The 20,791-nt window shown below is 53.0% G+C and overlaps 1 protein-coding gene across 1 annotated transcript in view; it reads left to right on the top strand.

Moving 5' to 3' along the window:
- The window catches only part of LOC131562099 (hydrocephalus-inducing protein-like), a 30,760-nt gene extending 14,316 nt beyond the window's left edge, over positions 1-16,444 (top strand). The window contains exons 8-15 of the mRNA XM_058811673.1: positions 638-705; positions 2,858-3,090; positions 4,998-5,098; positions 6,345-6,408; positions 7,030-7,092; positions 10,019-10,183; positions 14,415-14,696; positions 16,403-16,444. Of these exons, the coding sequence (XP_058667656.1) occupies positions 638-705; positions 2,858-3,090; positions 4,998-5,098; positions 6,345-6,408; positions 7,030-7,092; positions 10,019-10,183; positions 14,415-14,696; positions 16,403-16,444 (1,018 nt within the window). The remainder of the gene's footprint in view (positions 1-637; positions 706-2,857; positions 3,091-4,997; positions 5,099-6,344; positions 6,409-7,029; positions 7,093-10,018; positions 10,184-14,414; positions 14,697-16,402) is intronic.
- Positions 16,445-20,791: the final 4,347 nt, after the last annotated feature.

Below are 20,791 nucleotides of genomic sequence, written 5' to 3' on the forward strand. Positions count from 1 at the left end.
AGGTTCTGTGCTAGATTCAGGACAGCCAAGTTTGGTTGTTGAAGCTCTTGCTCTTGGCTGTGCCAGCTGGTGCACTGCTGACAAGCTGGTCCTTTCCTCTAGGATTCATCTGTGCCCTGGGTAGAACTGTTGCTGCTCTTTTCAGAGGATGTTTGGGAATGCCCTGGATTTATATCTCAGAAAGTGTCTGTAATGATTGTGTGGGTCAAACTCTCTTGAGAAAGCTCCTCCATGGGAACAGCAGTTGCAGCTCAGAAGGAGCAAAGCAGGGAAGCTGTGGCTGGAAGGGCTGCTTACAGAAGTTAGTGGGGACACCTTGATGTCCATGCCATTGCAGATGGGGAAACTGAGGCACGGAGCCATGTCTGGGTGTGTGTTCAGGGTCCTTCATGGGACCCCCAGCAACCCGGGGGCTTCTCCTGCCTGCCCTGTGCCCAGAGCCCATCAGGGGCTGTTGGCTGCTGCCCCTTGGCTGGAGCTGCCTCCTGTGCCCAGGGCCCTGTGCTGAGCACACGGGGCTGTGTTGGTTGGAAACCCCGGGTGCCCTGAGCCCGGGTTTTGTGCCCCCGAGCCACGACAGCCGGAGCTTTGCAATGCCTTTAACCGAGCCATTGCCTGCTCTGTCCTCGGCCTGCAGGGGCAGCGTCACTGCACCGAGTTTACACTTCGACCTCGCTGAGCTCGACTTCGGGGACATCTCCTTTGGTGAGTGTTCCCTGGGCTGGGACACAGCCTCAGGGATGTGTGCCTTCCAACAGAAAAGCATCCCTCACTCCTGCTCTGCCCCAGCAGCCTCTTCAGGCTGTGAACTGCAGAGCTGCTGCTGCTGCTGCTGCCTCAGGGGGCATTTTGCCATTGTGAGATCCAGTGGAAGCAAGGAATAGAAAGGCAGAATTTTCTGGTGTCTCTGTGCTGCTTTAAAAGACAGATGTCTGCCAAGGAAGGTGGGAATCTTGCTGCAATGGAAAGATGAGCCCCTCCCTCCAAATGATTATCCCTTTGAAATGACAGGGCTCCCAGGCAAAAGTGTGGGAAAAGGAATAACAGTTCTTTGCTAGACTGTCTCAGGAGAGCACAGACAAGAAGGCAAGAACAGACATTTCCCAGTCCTGTTTTTCCCCTTTGGTGGAGTTCTGGTGACAGCAGGAGGAGCTGTGGGCTCTGGCAGGCCAGGGATCCCCCCCAGCCGGTGCGGGAAGGGAAGGGAAGGAGGAAATGCTCCTTTTGCAAAGCCCCAGAGGGCAGGGGGATGCGGGCAGTGCCCAGCAGCAGCAGCAGCAGCAGCAGCGGGGCAGGCAGGCAGGGTCGGTGCCAGCGCTGAGCTGCAGCCAGGGCAGCCCCGGGCCAAGCACAAACCTCCCGCAGCAGCAGCGGCCGAGCTGCGACCCCCGAGCGGGAGGAAGGGAAGCTCCGCTCCCTGCCCAGCCTCAGCTCCCACTGCACAGCCGCCCACGGCATCACGCCACAACTCCCAAAAACCCCCCAGGGAAAAGCCCAGCCCAGGGCCAAAACCCCCCAGAACCCCTGTCCCCCTTCCCAGACCCAGGGCAACGTTCACTGCCAAGCCTAAAGCCAGAACAATGAAGTTCATGAACTTCTGAAGGAAACTCATTGCCTTTCTTGAGCTTCTTCTTCCCCAGCCTGCATCACCACAGAGGCGCTTGTCAAGTTGACTTTGGAAGGAATGAAACACGAAAGGAAAGAGATGGAAATATGGTTCTGAAGCAGGAGATTGATCCTGCTGAATCAATTTTCATTCCTAAGGGCTCTTCGGCTGAAGGCAGCTGTTGTATTTTTGCTTCTTTGTAACTCTTGACTGTTGTCTGCATGTGCTGGCCTCAGTCTCCTTGGAGGTTTTGACATCTGGGTTTGTCCTTTTTGTGCCTCTCTTGCCTCCCTGCTGGAGTCCCTGCTGGAGCTGGCAGTGGTCACTTGGATGGGCACAGAGAAGCTCTGGGCTGCAGCTGCAGTTGTTTTTCCTCCCCATCTGTGTCCCATTGACTCTTGGTGAGCAGGCCTGGGGAGAAGTCTCCTCCCCACAGAGCTGGCCAGCCCAGCCAGATGTGCAGTGCAGAGCAGGCTGTGGCTGCTCTGCGCGCTCTGCAGGACATCCCCACCATGAGTGGCTGTATCTCTGGCTTTGCAGGATGGAAAGCAAATCTCAGAGCCAAAGTGGGGTAAACCCTTGCAGGCAGCACTCTCAGTGAGCAGCACGGCTGTGATGTCCCTGTTTGTGGGCTGAGGTGGGACCTGGTTCCTGATTGCTAATCTCAAAGCAAGGCTCGGCTGTGCCCCCAGCTGAGCGGGCTCTGAGCTGTCACGTGCTCAGTCTGTTTGGCCCAAAGCAAGAGATGCCTTAAGGATCCTGCAGAGAGAAGCTGCATTAGGGTTCTTTGCCTCACGTTCTAGTTGCGGATTCCATCCTCACTTTCTTTTGCTGTAGCTTCTTCTCACTGACAACTCACTCTTTATATGTCTTGAAAAAGGTGGGAGTGTTGGCAGGCTGAGCAGGGAATTGGACAGCTTGAATTCTCAGAGTAAATGCTGGGTCTGGGTGCACACTCATCACTGAGAGAGAACTGGTGCTGGTTTGGGGCAGGTGAGGGAGCTTGGCCCCATCACAAAGAGAGAAGCTTGCAGTGTTCAGCAGGGCTAGGAGTGGGCATTTTCAAGGCTGCAGTCTGGAATCTGTGTCAAAGGGAGCTAAGTGACGATTAATTCCTCACGCAGCTTCTGGGTGAGCTGTAGTTCAGATCATAGAGAGCTCCACTCCAATGCCACTTTGATCCTGCCAGGATCTTGCCCCCAGGATCATGGCCTGCTGGGTGCCTGAATGGATATTTGTGTCCTTGCCCAGGCTTTCCCTACACGCAGCGCTGCCGCCTCACCAACAGCTCCGCGGTGCCCCTGACGTTCCAGCTCCGCATGTCGGACGATGGCACGCAGCCGGCTGTGGACAGCGTGGATCAGATCCGCAGGGACACCGACCCGGCCTGGAGCAAGGGAATCCATTTCCATGTGGAGCCCAGGGAGTTCACCATCAATCCCAGCGGAGGCACCATCCTCCCCCAGGGACACCGGGACATCGAGGTACGGCAAGAGCCCAGCCACAGCCGCTGCAGCACCAGGGCTGGAGCTGCACTGCAGGGTGGGAGGGCTTTAGCTCTGGTGCCAGCTTGGAGCATGCTGGCACTGAGAGATCTGCACTGCTGGGACGCCTCTGCTGGCTGGCTTACTCGGGATGTTCCTCAAAGAGCACTGTTTGCTTTCCAAAATCATATGCCTGAGTTCACAGACCTTATGGTCAAGGCCTGAAGCCATTCTTGTGTTTTTGAGAGCGATTGATTTGATTGCAATGGGGCAGAGCAAGGATGAGGGCAGAAGGTGGCTGTTAGAGAGATGTCATTGTATCAAGCAGTGAGCTTTTCTTTGTGGTGTCATTTCCCCCCTCCTGGGCAGCAGAATGATTTGTGTTCACTGCAGGAAGCTCCAGTGGAGACAAAAAACTCTGCAGCCATGTGTAGCGGTTCAAATTTATTGTATTGATTCCTTGTTAAGTGGTTTGTTCTGTGGTACCCCGTGTTCTCCCTGAGTTGGTTTACCCCTGGGTTTTAGCCTCCCTCAAAGCTGTCCCTCATGCCATTCCCTGCCCCTTGTTCCAGCTCTTTCCCTGCCTGTCAAACCCAGCCCCTTTTGTTCCCCAACCTTCTTTGCCAATTTAACCTGGAGCCAATCCCTGTCTGCAATGCCCCTTTGGAATTCCCCTATTCCTGGAGGCCCCATTGGCCCAAGTGAGCCATCCTCCCCACCCTCCTACCCAAAGTGGCCCCAGACACTTGATGTAATCCCCTCAGTGCTCCCCTGAGGATTCCCTTTTGGCTTGCTGTTTGTATTCACCCTCTGATTTGTATCTGTACAAAAGCCCTTGCACGGGAGTGTCCAGGGCTCTTTTGGCTTTGACCCTTTTGCTTGGAATAAACCCTTCCTTGTGGAACTTCAAGACAGAGATCCTCCTCCTTTCTCCTCTGCCTGGTCCCGTTGGTGGCTTGTCTCTTGCGGCGTAGAGCAAGAGGCTCTGAGGGTTCTGCCTGTGGTAAATGCCCACCCTGGGGCAGTTCTGAGGGTTCTGCCTGTGGTAAATGCCCTCCCTGGGGCAGTTCTGAGGGTTCTGCCTCTGGTCAGTGCTCACCCTGGGGCAGTTCTGAGGGTTCTGCCTCTGGTCAATGCCCAGCCCGGGGCAGTTCCCCACTCCTGGCGTGGGGCCGGAGTTCTCAGAGCCAGCCTGGGGTCAGGGTCCAAGGGCAGCCATGAACTGCCCAGCACCTGCTGGGCCACACTTTGCCCTCAGCCTCCTGCTGTAAAGCTGAACTCGTTGTGGTCGAGTCAGATTTCCTCGGCATGGATGTCTTTGTAGTCAGATGAGAAATTGGCCCCTTAATTTGAATGCAGTGTTGCATGGAGCTGTAGTCTAATGTTTTAACGTAGCTGACCTGACATAGGAAGGGGACCAGGACACCAGGTGGTTCATCACAGGTCCAGTTTATTGAAGAAAGCTTCAAACACTTATACAGCAAATAATAAGCTTATGAATATTCTGTAAGCCAAGCAATCTATTGGTTAAACTATACCATTAACTCTTCCTCATTTCTTTAGGGGTTACATCTCTCTTTTCTCATGTCTCTCTCACTATTTGTTATCCTACTACAGCTAGGCCCAAGGACACGCTATCTCACAGGTGCAGGACTTGGAATTAGCCACAGTCTTGTACTTTTCCATTCTCTAGTCTCCTAAATTTCCCAACACTGACCTGTGCCCTTATAGCAAGGTGTGTTTAACAAATGTGGTATTGCCAGAAGGCTTTTGTTACTCTGAGACTGTGCTCTACACATGGAGCAGCAGAAGAATGAAGGGCAAATCCTCCCTCAGGAACTGGAGGTTATCACCCGTGGGTAATGAGCTTTTGTAAGGAAGCATTGACTGTTCTTCTCTTCCACCAGGTGACCCTGTGCTCCAACACGGTGATGGAGTTCTACCGGAGATTGCTGGTGGACCTGGAGGGTATTGGCAAGGGAGTGGCATCCCTGATCATCACAGCCAGGTACCAGCCCTTGCCTGGCCTCCCCCAGGCACTGCCTTGCCCAGGCTGTGCTGGCTGCAGCTGCCAAGGAGAAGTGCTGCTGAATGTCCTCATGTTGTGCCAGCTGGACACGAGAACAGCAGTGCTTGGGCAGCAGCCCGTGGTGAAAAGCACGTTTGCTCACAGCCCAGCACGGTCCTGGGCCCTCTTCTAAAGGCACCAGGAATGATATCATTGATTGGCCTTGTTTTTGGTGCTTGAGGTGGAACAAATTTCCTGAGGGCCTCCTCTCCTTCAGGCTGCAAGAGGTGGAGTTGTGCTGGCTGTGAGCACGGTGCACTGGTTTGGGCCACACCAAGCAGCTGCTGAGAGTCAGGCTCTGCCTCTGTCCATGAGGGCACATGGCAGGGGAGAAGTGGCTCCCAGCAAGAGTGGGGAGGGCAAGGTGTGACAAGGGGAAAGCAGCCCTTGATGTGGCAGGTCAGCTCCAGTTTTTGTCCTTCCCTCTGCTTCCCGTTTTGAGCTTTAATGTTGTCAGAGTTGAGAGCAAAAGTCGTTGTTGCTGCAGCAGAATTCCATGCTGCTGTGCTGCTGTGGGTGTCAGTGTGATGCCCAGAGGGATGCAGCTCCCTGGTGCTGTTCCCTGTGCCAGGCAGAGCCATCCAGGCAGTGCCTGGGCTGCCACTGTGTACAGCAGGTGGAGCTGGGGCCAGGCAGTGCCTGGAGCTGTGCAGTGAAGGAGCCAGGGAGCTGCAGGGCCTGGCAGGGGCTGATCAGCCCCTCTGTGGGGCAGCTGCTGTCTCGTGCCCTCCAGGGCTGGGGCAAAGAGCTGAGTTCTCAGGCAGGGCAACAGCACAATGGCAGAGAAGGGAGTCAGTTTTACTGAGACCCTGGAGCTGTGTGTTCCTTGAGCCTTAGGGAGCACTGATCCTTGTTGGGAAGGCTCCCCCAGCGCTCGTGGGTCACTGGCACTGTTGCAGGAGTCCTTGCAAGCCTTCTTGGGTAAAGGAGGGGCTGAGGCAGCTGTGGGGCAAAGTGCTCTGCCTGGGGCGCTTGGCAGCCTCTGGGTGCTGCCTCTCAGGGTTTGCCCCTCCTTGACAAGACATGTGGGAGTGGGAAGAGGTAGAAGGCAATTTATCCCTGTAGGGCTCTTCAATATGCATTTGACAGTGACCAATGGGTTCTGCTCCATTTCACAGTCTTTGGGGGTAGGCATTCTCCATTCTCTCAGTATCTCTGATTGTCCTGGGGTCATCTCTTTGCCCAGATGTCTCGTTCCTGAGCTCCAAGTGTCCTCCCCAGTGGTGCTGTGTGATGAGTGCCACCTGAAGGTGCCCTACGAGAGAAAGATCCTCATTAGGAATCCCAGCCACCTTCCTGGCTGCTACGGGCTTATTCCCCAGGTTTGGCATCACATCCACCTCCTCCTGTCAAATATTCCTGAGGAGATTATTAGGGGAACAAAGGGTTTGGATAAGACCTTGCTGCTTTCTATTCAGTCTTAAAGATCTGCTGAGAGCAGGATCCTACCCAACTGTAAACTTTAGGAGGCAGTTTAAGCTCCTGAAAAAACAGTTGATGCTCTAGTCCTCAGGGTGTTTTCCTGTGGGAGATCTTAGAGGGTTGTGAAAAGCTGCTGCACCCACAGACACCAGTGCCTGTGCTGGCAGCCTCCTTGCAGGATCCCCTGGGAGTGCTAACCCTACAATTCTTGCATCTTGTTTGTGCCTTTGACCTTTGTCCTGGGGAGCTTTAAAGGTGTGTGTAAGTTTCTGTTGTGGTGGATGTTAAGGAGCCTACAGTTTCTTGAGAGGTCCCTCTGAATCTGCGTTTCATTGTGTCCCTTCCAGAAGCGCAAGGAGGACTCTGCTGTGCTCTACTCCAGCCCCAAGCCCTGTGGGATTGTGCAGCCCCAGAGCACAGCAGAGATCCCAGTTGTGGTGGCAGTGCAGGCCCTGGGCACTCATCGCACCAACGTTCTCATCGGCGTGTTCGGGGATGAGAGAAACCCCCTGGTGAGGGCAAGGGGAGATGTGAGCCTGTGTGCAGCTGCTCCTGGCAGGGTGCACAGGGACAGGGATTCTGCCGGGGAAAACAGGCACAGGCTGCTGGGGAGAAGGACAGGAGGGACGGGGGCACAAACAGCTCCTGCCTTAGAGGTGGGAATCTCAGTGTCTGACACAGAATGGAGTTGGGCTCAGCTGGAATCCAGGGGGCATTTGAGGTCATTATTCTTTCAAATGCTGGTAACTTTGGAAACATCTGTTTGAAAATGTCATCTCTCTGAGCGCAAGAGAGGATGTCAGAAGTCTTCTGGGAACCTTGAGCTTTCTGTAAAAGAAAGGAAAGCTGGCATTTGAAGAGTGGTTGCAAGGACTGAAACTTTGATTAAAACATATGGAAATGGCAATGCCAAATTCCCCGGATGGCACCAAACATCTGAACCCGGGCCGTCGTGGCACTGCCTGTAAATCAGTGAACAGGAAGGAAAGGCAATGCAGGCTGTGCCAGGGAGCCTGAAGTTTGAGCAAACAGTTGCTTTTAACTATCAGGCTGCTTCCCTTAAAGAGGAGGGTTTCTCCCCACCAGAAGAACCAGTTGTTTAACCGTCAGGCTGGTCTTACCTAGAGATTTCTTGCAAAGATAAAACCTTTCGGACAGTAACTTTTAGTTTGAAAGGTTCTCTTAGCTTAATCCTTTTCAATTTGGAGGTGAACATGTAATTTTCTTTTTCCCCAAAAGCCCAGCATTTCAGCTGGAGAGTGGTAGCTGTCCCTAAAGAAATAACTTGAGCAGGGTTGAGCTGTTGAAGGTTTTTTAGGTTTCTCTGTTGTGGTTTGTTTTGGGTTTTTTAAAATCTTTCTTGCTTGCTTCCTGGAACAGAGAGCACAATTACGGAGCTCAGGACGGCTGGCAGAAATCTCCCCAAGCCCAAGGCTGGCAGAGCTTGGCAGGATCCCAGCACCACAGCCTGTGTATGTATGGATGGAAGGAAGGATGGATGGGGAATGCGACCTGAGTCACCTGGGAGTGTTGTAAAATGTCAACCAACCCCCCAGCGGTGTCAGGGGAACATTCCTGATAAATCCCTGGTGGAGCTGCAGAGTTTCTGGCCTTGGGCACTGGGTGGGCTGTGCTGGCTGGGCACTGGCTGGGTCTGCCCCTCGGTGTCTCAAATCTCACCTTTTTGCTGCCTTCTCTGTCTTTTCCTCTCCCACTGTGCTTTTTGCATCCCCACCAGGTGTAAATGCCTGTCCTCTGTAATTGCTCAATGCGAGCAGTTGCAGCTGCTGCAGCACCTCAGTGCCATCCCTGGGCTGCCTTTAGAACAGACCTGCCCCAGCCTGGATTGGGAAGGGCTGGATCAAACCATTTCTCAGTCCAACGAGCCAGCACCCAGCCAGGGGCTGCATCCTGGCCAGGAGCTGCTCGTGCAGGTGTCCCTCCCTCCCTCTCTCCCACTGCAGGTCCCTGTTCATAGTTATTTATTTTCCAGAGATGAGCTCCACCCACCTAAATTCAAACCCCAGCCACCGAAGGAGAGGAGAACCAGTCTGGATTGTGCGGCAACTCGATGGAGGCACTTCAGGACTGGACAGGAGGAGGCAGCCAGAGCCCTGAAAGAAGTGCAGGATTTTACCCACTCTTCAGGAGCAGAGGTAGATTTTCTTGTACACCGACTGCTTGCTTTGCCTCCCCAGCCTGCCAGCACCAAGTCCTGCTCATGCTGAGCTCCCTTTTTGCTGCCCTGCTGTGCTGTGCCCTGACAGTGGGCTGGGCAGCAGGGCACGTGGCTGGACATGGGCTGAGGGGGAGGGAGAAATAGGAGAGTTTTCCTTGGAGAAGCTGGCTCAGATCCTACAGGCCTGTGCTGAGTGTGGGATTTTTTTGCCTTGTTTCCTTCCCAGTGTAAGATGAGGCTTTTCTCTGCATCATCATGGTAACACCTCCAGCTTCCCTCACAGAGCAAGCTGGGATTATGCTGATCTCCATGGACCCTCTTCCCAAGGCAGCCAGACTCCCTGTTTGCAGGGCTCTGCTTTCACCCAGAGCTGCTATTGCACTGCTGGCCCTGGAGCTGTCTGACAAAGGCAGACTTTGCAGAGGGGCTGTCTCTTCCTCCCAGCACAGAAAATGGCTTGTTTTTTGGGTGCCAGCACCAAGTCCTGAGCACCCTCACCTGCCTCGAGGCTTGGAGGGATTCAGGTGCTCCCTGGACGTGGCGCACACTGCCCTGGGAGCAGAGAAGGCAAGAGGGAATCTGACTCCCTTGCCCATTGTCAGTGTGGCAAGCAGGGCTGGAGCTGCCAGTGCCACTGGGGGCCCTCAGCATTGGCCACAGAGGGGCCTCCCATCCCTGCAGGCCATCGCAAAGTGCTGCTGGAGCAGCTGCTTGTTGGAGAGGCCGTGCAGGACACGTTGCAGGGCTGCCCAAGGATGCTGTGCAGCACCTGTGGAGGGCACTGCTCCCCCTGGAACTCCTCAAGTGCTCCACAGGAAATTGTTGCAGGAGCTTTTGCTGTAGCACCTTGAGAAAGAAGCATTTAAATCAGAGAGAGAGGGGAAGAGCCTCAGGAGTCAGATGAGCTGGACTGGACTCCTTCCCTCAGCTCCAAGAGCTCTCACTCTGAGTCTCCTCCTTTTCTAAAAGCAGGAGGTTTTGAAACTTTGTAATGGCAAATTGTGCATCAGAGAGAATTTCTACTGCCAGGAGACATCCTAGTTCACTTTCATGTAATGTACTAATTAATGCATTGTGCTGTGAGTATGGGAGAAGATTTTCCCCATGGTCCCTGCACTGGTCAATGGCATGGATGCAGGATGAGGTGAGGGTGATTCTGGCAGTGTTTGGGGAATAGGCCCCTCTGGCTACAGCTCCAAGATGCTCTTCTGCATCCATTTCCATGCTCAACACCTCAATCTCACTTGTCTTCCATCCAGTCTTTCAATATCCTGCCACTGCCAGGTGTGCTGCAGCCAGGAGAGAGCCAGCAGGTCACCTCCACCTTCTCTGGCCACCTCAACACCACCTGCAATGTCCCGGAGCTGTGCCACATGGAGGGAGGCTCCACCTCTGAGGTGCTGGTGCCCAGGGCGGCCTCACGTGTCAGCTCCTCCCTGAGCCCCCAGGAGATCAACTGTGGCTCTCAGGCCTCTCTCAGGGACAGGTGAGTCAGCCTTCCGTGGGTTCCTGCTCTGCCACGGGTTATTGTCCCTGCAGGGCTTCCCTGCTCCAAGGCCTCTGAGCTCAGAGGAGCTGCAGAGCAAAGGCCAGCAGCAACATAGGGATGGCCACTCTGAGCTCCCTGGCTGCCAAGAGAGGAAGGACCTTCTTCTGTTGAGACAGAACATCATCTTCTCTATTTGAGTGCTGAGCCCTCCTGGCTTAGCTGCTCTCTGCGGGGAGCTGGGCTCTGGGCCTGCCTTGGCACCGCATTTAGAGGTGTCTTGAAGTCCATGGTGTTGAGTGGCATCTTCTTCATCATCTGCCTTCTTCACCAGAACAGTGTGATTGTGGTATGGGCAGGCGTGGGGCACAGAGCAAACCTTGCTTTGGGTCCTGCTCCTGCCACAGATGAAGTCCTTGCACTGCTGATCTGCCAGGGTTCTCCTTATGGTGGCATAGCAGCCAGAAAAACTCCTGTGCTTTAGGCTCCCCTGCAGCTGCAGCCGTAGGCAAGCACAGGAGAAGCTCAGCTCCAGCAAGGCAGCCCAGCTCAGGACACACAGGCCAAGTGTGGAGCTGGGAGTGGAGGTGCTTAAAGCAAGCCTGTGCATCAGGACTTCTTCAGGCCAGGCTGAAGTTGGTTTCATGGGGAGGAGACGGACGAGGCTGCTTCCAGTGGTTTCCATGGCAGCCAGCACTGGTTTGCTTGGTCCCAGCTGGGTTCCAGCAGGAAATCTGCCCGACAAGAGCCTGTCTTGCAGGAGAGGAGTTCCTGCAGCCTTTGCTTTCTGACTGATAGGATTGTTCTCATGAAGGAGCAGGCTAGGAGTCGTTAAAACCGAAGATCACGGGCAGAGACTCTCTAACTAATTAAAGTTAGACAGTGGGATGTTTATTAACACCGGCGGGCGGCACCAGAGCCGTCCCTAAAAGGCGTGACCGCGCTGTCCAAGGTTCTTTGCCCTCTCTTTATTTCCCAAGATCTTACACACAATACATCTGCACAACCCCAGCACCTCCCATCCCTGCTCTGTATTCAAATGAGGTCATTGGTCCTTCACTCCTGTGCAATTCTTCCCTTGAATTGGGTTGGTGTCTCGAATTGGGTCAGTGGTCTTAGGGGATGAAGTCAGGAATGTCTTCATCAGGTCTCTGTGACCCTCTGGCACCATCCAAGGTCCCCTGCTTAGTGATTGATTGACATCAAGCCCAGGTGCTAACCATTGTTCTACTGGTTTCAAGATGTTCTTATAACAGTTCACTTCCTCCACTTCCCTCTCCTAATGGTAAACAATAGAACAATCTGCTCCAGCTTAAGCATCTCATAATCATTAACCTATGGTCTGCCTATCTAACCTACATCCTGATCAATGGGAATTGCTTCTAACCCTCAGCTGAAATCTGAACTCTTTAAAATCATGCTTCAGCTATGCCCAGGGAGAAGGGGGCTGAATGAGCTGAGTAAGAACTGTAGGAGAGCTAAGCAGATGTCAGCAATCTGTGCTCTGCTTTAAACTGGGAAGCCAAGAGACAAAGGGCGTTTCCAGGCACCAGTGCAGAGAGCTGCTGGATCAGCCTTTGGCAGGGGCTGGAGGGGTCTGGCTGTGCCTTCAGAGGGAGCTTGCACAGTCAAGACCTTATGATGGCAAAGCTCAGGTTTGGCCGGTCCTGGAGGTCCCCTTCCACCCATGCCCTCACTTGGGATGTTCCCAACCTCTGTGGGTTGAGGAGAATTCACGGAAATGGCCTCAGGGTCAAGGAATGAAGTGCAGGGCCAGCCAGGACGAGGGAGCCCAAGGTTCTGGTGGGACTCTCAGCCATATTTTCTGTTTTGTCTGCAGAAGGGAGCTGAAGGAGCCAGCTCAAAAGGTCGAGGAGGAGGCAAAAGCCTTAGAGGAGGAAGAGAGGAGGAAGGAGGAAGAGAGGCAGAAGAAGGGAAAGAAGAGTGTCTCTGTTGGCAAGCAACCTCCAATACCAGCAAAGGGGAAAACCAAGACCCGAGAGAATAAGGAAACCAAAATTCCAAAAAAAGAAACCAAAATCCCAGAGAGGAAGGAAAGCAAAGCATCAGAAGGGAAGAAAATCAAAGCATCAGAGAAGAAGGACACCAAAGCATCAGAGAGGAAGGAAACCAAGATCCCAGAGAAGAAGGAAGACAAAGACCCAAAGAAGGCGGAACCCAAAGCTCCAAAGAAGGGAGAACCCAAAGCCATCAAGAAGGGGGGAACTGAAATCCCATAGGACTAAGCTAAGATGGAGAAGAACTCTTTATTCTTTATTCATACAACTCATTTTACACAGTTTAACAGACCTTGTGTGCACCTTTAGTTCATTCAAAGGTTTCTTATCAGTTAGTCGATTATTGGTTAATAAAATAGATTTTACTTGTGCATCAAATCTCTCTATTGTTTACCTCTTCACTGATTCTCATGGGACAAATTACTTGTTATTGCAGGTGCATTTGTTTTTCACCCTCAGAATAGAATGGTCACAAAGTCTCATTCTCAAAATAGCTTCACATGGGAACTTGTAACTGCTTAGTTGCACACAGAAGAGATGATAGGCCAGCTATTGATGTGGCTGAACAAGGCTTCATTTCAAAAGGCTTTTCTGTCGCAGACATTTTTTCACAGAAAACCTTTCTTTCAGTTTTCTGTGTCTTCTGGAAGGCTGAGGCCTCAGAGGAGAACATAAACAATTATTATCAGCTTCTGGGGAATGCAACAGGGGCACCTATTTTGATTGGTGATTGGTTCATGTTCCCATGTTTATAATTAAGGGCCAATCACAAAGTGTAAGCCAGGGGACTGAGTCCTTGGCCACAGCTTTGTTGGGATTCTTTTCTATCTCTTCCTAGCTAGCCTAGCTGCTCTGCAAACCTCTCTCCTTATTCTTTCTAGTATAACTATAATGTATTATATCTTATATTAATAAATTCAGCTTTCTGATTCAAGAAACAAGATTCACCGTCTCTCTATCACCAGCAGCGCCCACTCAGGCGCGGTAATATCTGGTGACCCGACGTGTCAGAGCAAAAATTAATTTAATAAGACCAGAGGAGCAAAATTGCTGCACTGGGTAAAATCCTGTATGTGTGGCATTTGATGGTTGCTTTGAAGTGACCAAAGAAAGTGGATTCAAGCCAGGAGCTGAAGAACTGAAGATCCTGATTTGGACAGAGTTCACAGCCAAGGCTGACCACAACAGAACCTTCTTCTGGAAAACCATCAGGAAAGATGATGGAAAAGGGCAGCAGACCTGTGGAGCTGGCCAGAGCAAGCTGGACTCTTTTAGAAGGTACTGTGGGCTTTTCTATCCCTGATGAACCAGCCCTTCATAGCTTGTGGCTGTTTGTTTGGCAGACACATGCCTTGCCAGAAGACATTCAGTTCTCCGCTTCAGAGGAAAAGCTTATTGCCCTCTGGAAATATTGGTGCAGAGAAGATGGTTGCTTTTTGTCAGAAACAGATATCTATGGGTTCTTTCGATGGGCAAAGCTTTTTGGGTTTTTTACTGATGTCCTGTACGCTTTAGATGTTTTCGTCTGGGAGTGCATGGACTCAATTATCCAGTGCGTCTACAGTCAGGGACGCGTGTTGCCTTCTATCTACCCAGCATTTATAAAGCTTTTCCCAGTCCTGAAGCGCAGAGCAGCTTGTTTTCAATGGATCTCTAACTGTTATGGACAAGCTCCGTTTCCACCGCCCTTGGCAGAAGACCCCATGGGTGATGACTTTGGGCTTTTCGCCCCCCCCTGCTTCGCGGCGCGGGGGGCTGAAACTTCGCGGCGCGAAGAAGTTTTTTTTACTCTTGCTCCGGAGCATGCTCAGATGGAGTGTTGTCCTCCCCCCCCTTCTCTCTTTCCGGGGGGATGGGAGTGGCCGCTCAAGCCAGCGCCGGCCTCTCAGACTCCGCCTCCTTCACACATCGGAGCGGCACCGGTCTCCGAGGCTTCCTCCACGCCCCTGCTAGAGCCGTCACTCCAGGAGGTCCCGCCCGCGGTTTCACCGGCCTCCCCGCCCCCGCCAGAGCCTGTGTCGGAGAAGGCAGAAGAGAACAGCACTTTCGGCGATTGACCTGTTGCTAAGCAACAGCGATGCCCCGCCGCTTCTCCCGGCTCCGCTGCTGCCTGTTTGCGCTCCGAAGGAGACTGCGACTGCGCCTCTGCAGCAGACCCCGGAGTCAGCGGCGGGGCACGGCGCCGGCCCCGTGTCGTGCCTGCCGCTGCTTTCAGGGCTGGGGGACGCGGCGGAGGTGGGTTCTCGCGCATCCCCGCCGCTTCAAGCCGAGACAGTCCCAGAGTCAGCGGCAGAAAACGGCGCTGAACCTGCGGGACTCTCGGAGCAGCCCGCGGCTGATCCCACGATCAGCGTGATTCCCTCCTCGGCCGGCTCCTCCGTGGCCAGAGTCACTGCCGCGTTCCAGGCCAGCCCCAGCGTCATCCACAGCCCCGTGGGCCCCCACCCTGGCCCAGCGCCCCCCATGGCCGGCCCGCCAGCCCCGGGCCCGCTCCAGGAAGCGGCCCCGGAGTCTGGTCTCTCCTTCAGTGGAGCGGGGGCTGCCCGCCAGCTGACTCTTGCGGCAGTCCAGCTGCCGGCTTTCAAGCTCGGCGGTTTGGGGGGTGGTGTTTCGGTTGCTGTCCCATAGAGGCTGCCATCTCTGCCGCCCATCTTGTGCCCTAGCGGCGAGGGGGAGGGGGCTCCCGAAATTTCTGCCTCTGGTCCCCAGCCCGGTGGGGGTGGTGACATGTTGCTGTGGGAAACAAACATTCCCAGACCCAAGATGAAGATTCTCGGGGCAGCTTCTATTTCCCTGCTGCTGGCATGCCTCAGTGGTTTAGGGGAAAGGAAGCGTCTCACTACCCGTGCTGCCATTGTACTGGCAGCAGGGTTCAGGCCTGCAGGAATGCAGAGCCTTCCTCATGGGTTTGGCCTGGGCCGTTGGGCTCAAAAAATTCCTGGGCTGGTCCCACTGCGTGGCCTCCTTATGTTTTTGGGGACTCTGGTTTCTCCTACCGGTCCTGGTCCCCCTTTGTGAGCCAGTTTTGGGGTTCCTGGTCCAGTATGGGACAGAGCCCCCAGGGCCTTTCCTTGTCTGGCACTGCTCTGCTCGGGTGCTGCTCTTTTGTTTTTCAATAAAAAAAAAAAAATTAAAATTAAATAAAAAAGATTGAAAACAGCGGGCAGCAGCTCTGAAGCATTGAAGGGCCAGAAAGGACATTCCACAAACTGTTTAAAAATTGTGTTATGACTGTCAATGGTTTTTTGATAACTATTGATGGGATTCCTTTTGCAGCAAGTTGTTTTCAGGACCAAAAAGGACTCTCAGATATTCCAAGGGAAACAACTTTGGCTCTTGGACTGTTCCTGAAACTCAGCTGCATGGACTCAAATTCTCTTTGCATTGTATTTTGCATTTTTCTTATATTGTAGCATTGTTCTAGTGATTTGTTAGTTATTGTATATTCTACAGGTAAAGAAATTTCCTGTTCATTCCACATCAGCATTTTTTTTTATTTTATACAATTTAGAAAGGTGAGATGTCGCAGACATTTTTTCACAGAAATCCTTTATTTCAGATTTCTGTGTCTTCTTGAAGGCTGAAGCCTCAGAGGAGAACATAAACAATTATTATCAGCTGCTGGTGAATGCAACAGGGGCACCTATTTTGATTGGTGATTGGTTCATGTTCCCATGTTTATAATTAAGGGCCAATCACAAAGTATAAGCCAGAGGACTGAGTCCTTGGCCACAGCTTTGTTGGGATTCTTTTCTATCTCTTCCTATCTAGCCTAGCTGCTCTGCAAACCTCTCTCTATATTCTTATTAGTATAGTCATAATGTATTATATATAATATCTTAATAAATCAAGCCTTCTGATTCAAGAAACAAGATTCACCGTCTCTCTATCACCAGCAGCGCCCACTCAGGCGCGGTAATACTTTTCTTCTATCATTATTCTACCTATGACATCCCCCGGTGTGTCCTTGGACCCACATTGTCACAACTGACCCACGGTTCCATGAGGTTCCCCTGTGTCACCATGGTCACTGTCAGAAGCTGGATGAGATCAATGTCCTGAGACACTGTGGGATGAGCTGTCAATCAGTCACACAGTGGGTACAGTGCTAACCCAGCCCTGATTGCCTGTGTGATCAGAAATCCCACCTGGGGGAGGCTCACAAGGGCCCGGGGGCTTAAAATATAGAGCACAAGGTGAGCCCCTGGTATGGACTCTGCCCTCTCCTGGGGTTTGTGTCTCACCCACACTGGAACCCTAGGAGCTGTTAGTCATATATGTGTCTTTCTATAGAGCTTCTGTCTTTCTGTCTCTCTCTCTTTCTTCTTGTTCTAATGCTCTTTATATGGAACATTTTTGGATACCCTAACAGCTTACGTGTTTTAATGTTTCCAGGATAAATGGGCTAAGTTAATGAAGTTACTGCTATGATTAGTGTTTTATGTGTAATTTGATGTTGCGTTAAATCCTATTCCAAAGTTCTTGATTTTTTGCACTTTGCCAGTAGAATTTTGTGTCATTTTGACCTCTTACAAATATCTGGCTGGTGTTTTTCCTGTGCACCAAATTTGAGTAAAGGTGGCAGATGAATTGGTGAGTTGGCACGCAAGCCCTGAATGGAGCTCCGGGTGCGTGGAGGATCGGGGCAGTGTGAGTCGCGCACAATCCCTGCAGTAGGAGGACACGGGTCCCTAGCGGGGTTTAGGGTGCCCCGAGTACAGCGGCAGCACTGAGTAGAGCCAAGAGGGCCCCAGTGCCCAGGGTGGAACGGCGGTGCTGGGGGTTCAGGGTGCCGCCCTTCAGGTAGAAACCGTAAACCCACTGAAGGCCCCTGAGGGGATTGGGGTCACAGGGCAGGGCAGGGCTGGGCTTACAGGGCAGGGCAAGGCTGGACCTGCCCCTTCCTCCCCCACACACAAAATGTTTAGAGCCAACAATCTCCTCCAGTCTGTCAAAACAGGCAGTGTTGGAGGTGAAATCCCAATTGTGGCCATGGGCACCTGGCTGAGAAGGACAGTTCTTTTCCATGGGAAGGAAAGCACAGAGCCTCAAGGTTTGGAAGGCAAGTGAGAGCCTCAGCAGGCCACGGCCAGCTAGATTGTCAGTAATTGCAGAGTTTGGATTTAGGGAATTTTGGAGGTGGAAACCCAATCTCAGCCATGGGCACCTGGAGAAGCAGACAGTTCTTTCCTTAGGAAGGAGAGCATGGAGCCTTTCCCAATGTTTTGGGGACGGATGAGAGGTGACCCTTGTGAAACCACTGCCAGACAGACTTGTCCTGGCAATATTCCTATTGGAAGAATCCCTGGATATAAGGACCTTTGGAGGTGAAATCCCAATTCTGGCCATGGGTGCCTAGAGCAGGAGGACAGTTCTTTTCCATTGGGAAGGAAAGCACAGAGCCTCAGTGTTTCAGCAGCAGATGAGAAGTGACACTCAACATGCAAAGGTCAGTTGGACCAGTCAGGCAGTCTATGGGAGGCCAAAGCAGCCAGACTTGTTTTGTGTTCCCTTGGTTTTGTGGGGCTCCATATTGTCACAATGGTTCCTTGGATCCATGGGGCCCCGCAGTGTCAGAATGGTGACTTGATTCCATGGGTTCCAGCAGTGTCACAATGGCCCCTTGACTACAAGAAGACCTGCAGTGTCACAACGGCCTCTTGGTTTCACGAGGCCCCACAATATCACAATGGTCCTCCCAGGATCACAATGGTCTCACTGATTCCATGAGGCCTCACAGCGTCACAATGGTCTCTGCGTTTCCATGAGTCCCTTGAGTGTCACAATGGTCTCTGTGTTTCCATGGTGCCCCTCAGTGTCACCATGGCCCCTTGGTTCCATAACACCCCAAAGTGTCCGAATGGTCTCCATGGTTCCATGCAGACCCACGCTGTCACAATGGCCCCTTGTTTTGATGAGGCCTCTCAGTGTCACAATGATCCCTACATTCCATGGAGCCACACAGCGTCAGTACAGTCCCCATGGATCCATGAGGCCCAGCAACGTCACAGTGCTCTCCATGATTCCATGAGGCCCCACAGTGTCACAATGGTCCCTTGTTGTCACAGGGTCCCACAGTGTCACAATGGTCTCTTGGTCTCACAGGGCCCCACAGTGTCACAATGGTCTCTTGGTCTCACAGGGCCCCACAGGGTCACAATGGTCCCTTGGTTCCATGGGCCTGTGCTGCTGCATTCCCCCCTCCCCTTCTCAGGCCGCCCTGCCAGCTGAGAAATGCTCCCTGGGCCTCAGCCTTGGCCAACAGCCCCAGGCTCAGCTCCTCTGCAGCTCATCACAAACACTGTCTGCTCCAGGCACTGCTGCTGCCCAACCAGCTCCTGGTTCCTATAGGAGCAGTCCTGGGACCTGTTTGTGTTCCCTGAGCGGCACAACATCCCTGTTCTCACACTGCCAAAGAAAGCTGCTGATGCCAAGTGCGGCCAGGATGAACCATTGCTGGGACTGAAGCCCCTCTCTTGGGGCCCTGCAAACAGCGCTCCAAAAGGAGCCCTTGGAGCTCTCCTGGGTCAGCCACTCCCTCTGAGTGGGGCCTCTCCCAGCCGGGAACTCTCCCGTTTGCTGCACTCGGGGATCCTGAACAACGACGGAGCCTGGGCCGATCCCCCCACTCCTCCAGGCTCAACCCTTCACCCGCTGGGGAGATGCCAAAGGACCCACAGTGAGCATTTCCTGCCCTCAGGGGAATTGCTCACAGGTGCCTTGCACTGACTCTTTGTGTCTGTGTGCACACAGGAGTGCCTGTGCTGGAGAAATGTGGCAGAAATGCTGCACTCTGAGGGGCTTGAGTGCCTTGGATAGCTGAGTCAGTCAGGCCTGTAGGGAAGGTTAAATCACAAGGCCTAAGTGAAGTTAAATGCTGCTGAGAGGTTTTCTTTTGCTAAGCAGTTACCTTTAGTATAAGTTTTATGTTAAGTTCAATATTGTTAAGTGTTATTCCTCTGTTAAATTGCGAAGTCATAGGTTTAAGTTAGGTTACATGCTGTTATACTCTGCTCTTTTGCTAAACTGTGAGGTTGAAAGTATCAGTTAAGGTTAATGTATAAGTAAAGTCCTGTTAAGTTTGAGCTCTGTTAAGCTTTCAGGCCATGTTCCTTTTATCCTTGCCCTTGCTGTCCTTGTGTCACTCACACATGCACACACAGGGACAGTTCCAGGTTAATTTCTGGTTTTATTGCCTGGATTCTGTTTGGTTTTGTAGTTGCTTTGTTTCCTTGGTGTGCCTGAAGTGTCCAGTCAGGAGCAGAGTGACTCTTGCCAAGGAACTTTGTGCTGCTGTCCCTTAATATTAAATCTGGTTTTGGCTGATCCCTTGCCGGGGGTTTTTCAGCGCTCTCAAGGCCTCGTTTGTAACAGGGTGAAGGAGCCCTGGCCCAGGCTCTGGCCCTGGGGGACACGGGGACGCTGCCGGGGGGTCCCTGTCCCCCTGTCCCACGCCCAGGGCCCCGTCCCCCCGTCCCCGTGTCAGGCTCTGGGGTCGATCCCGTGGAACATCCTCTGGGGGAGGCTGCGGGGCTGGGGGACCCGGGGGGACAGGGGACCCCGCTGTGCACGAGCAGGGTTGGACTGCTCTGGGGGGAACTGTGAGGGGGGCCGGGGCAGAGTGACCTCCCCAGTGACCTCACACAGCACCTGTGATGTCACACTGCCCCTGTGATGTCACATTGCCCCTGTGATGTCACACAGCCCCTGTGATGTCACATAGCCCCTGTGATGTCATGCTGCCCCCATGATGTCACACAGCCCCTGTGATGTCACACTGACCCTGTGATATCACACTGACCCTGTGATATCACAGAGCCAACTCTATGTCACCCTGTGATTTCATACAGCAGTGCTGTGACATCGCAGAAGACTGATGTCACAAAGTCACCCTGTGATGTCACAATCTGGTCTGTGATGTCACAGCCTCCTCTATGATGTTACACAGCCACCAGGTGAGGTCACAACCTACTCTCTGATGCCTCAGAGCCACCCTCTATGAGAGCAGACACTGCTCTATAGCCTCACACCCTGCTCTGTGATGTCACAGCAAGCTCTGTGATGTCAAAGCCAGCTTTGTGATGTCACACAACCCTCAAGAACCCTTAAGAACTCAGTTCTATTGAAACACTGAAGTTTCTTGTATTTTGAAGAGATCCCTGTCAGGGACACCACAGGGAAAGTGTCCCCAGGCCCCAGGCAGAGCAGAGAACTGGAGGCAGTGATGACAGGTGGGGACAAAGAGAAGCCAAGTCTTGGTGCCCTGGGGCACAGCAGGGTCTGTGCCACCAAGGGCTGTGAGGAGACACCTTGTCCTGAGGCACGGGGGCCTCCTGGCACAGCCCCAGCCAGGCTGGGCACTGTCAGCCCCTTGTCCTGCCCTCAGCATCCTCCCCTAGCCCACATCCCATGGCCTCAAGGATCTGCTGGAAGGAGTCCCTGGGGAGCCTTGCTCAGGAATGGTCCTGGGGGCTCCTTCATGCTTCCAGGGACTGCAGGTTTTTCAAAGGACTTTGGGTTTTGCTTTT

The sequence above is a fragment of the Ammospiza caudacuta genome, chromosome 10 (genome assembly GCF_027887145.1).
Source record: "Ammospiza caudacuta isolate bAmmCau1 chromosome 10, bAmmCau1.pri, whole genome shotgun sequence".
NCBI classification, from domain to species: domain Eukaryota; kingdom Metazoa; phylum Chordata; class Aves; order Passeriformes; family Passerellidae; genus Ammospiza; species Ammospiza caudacuta.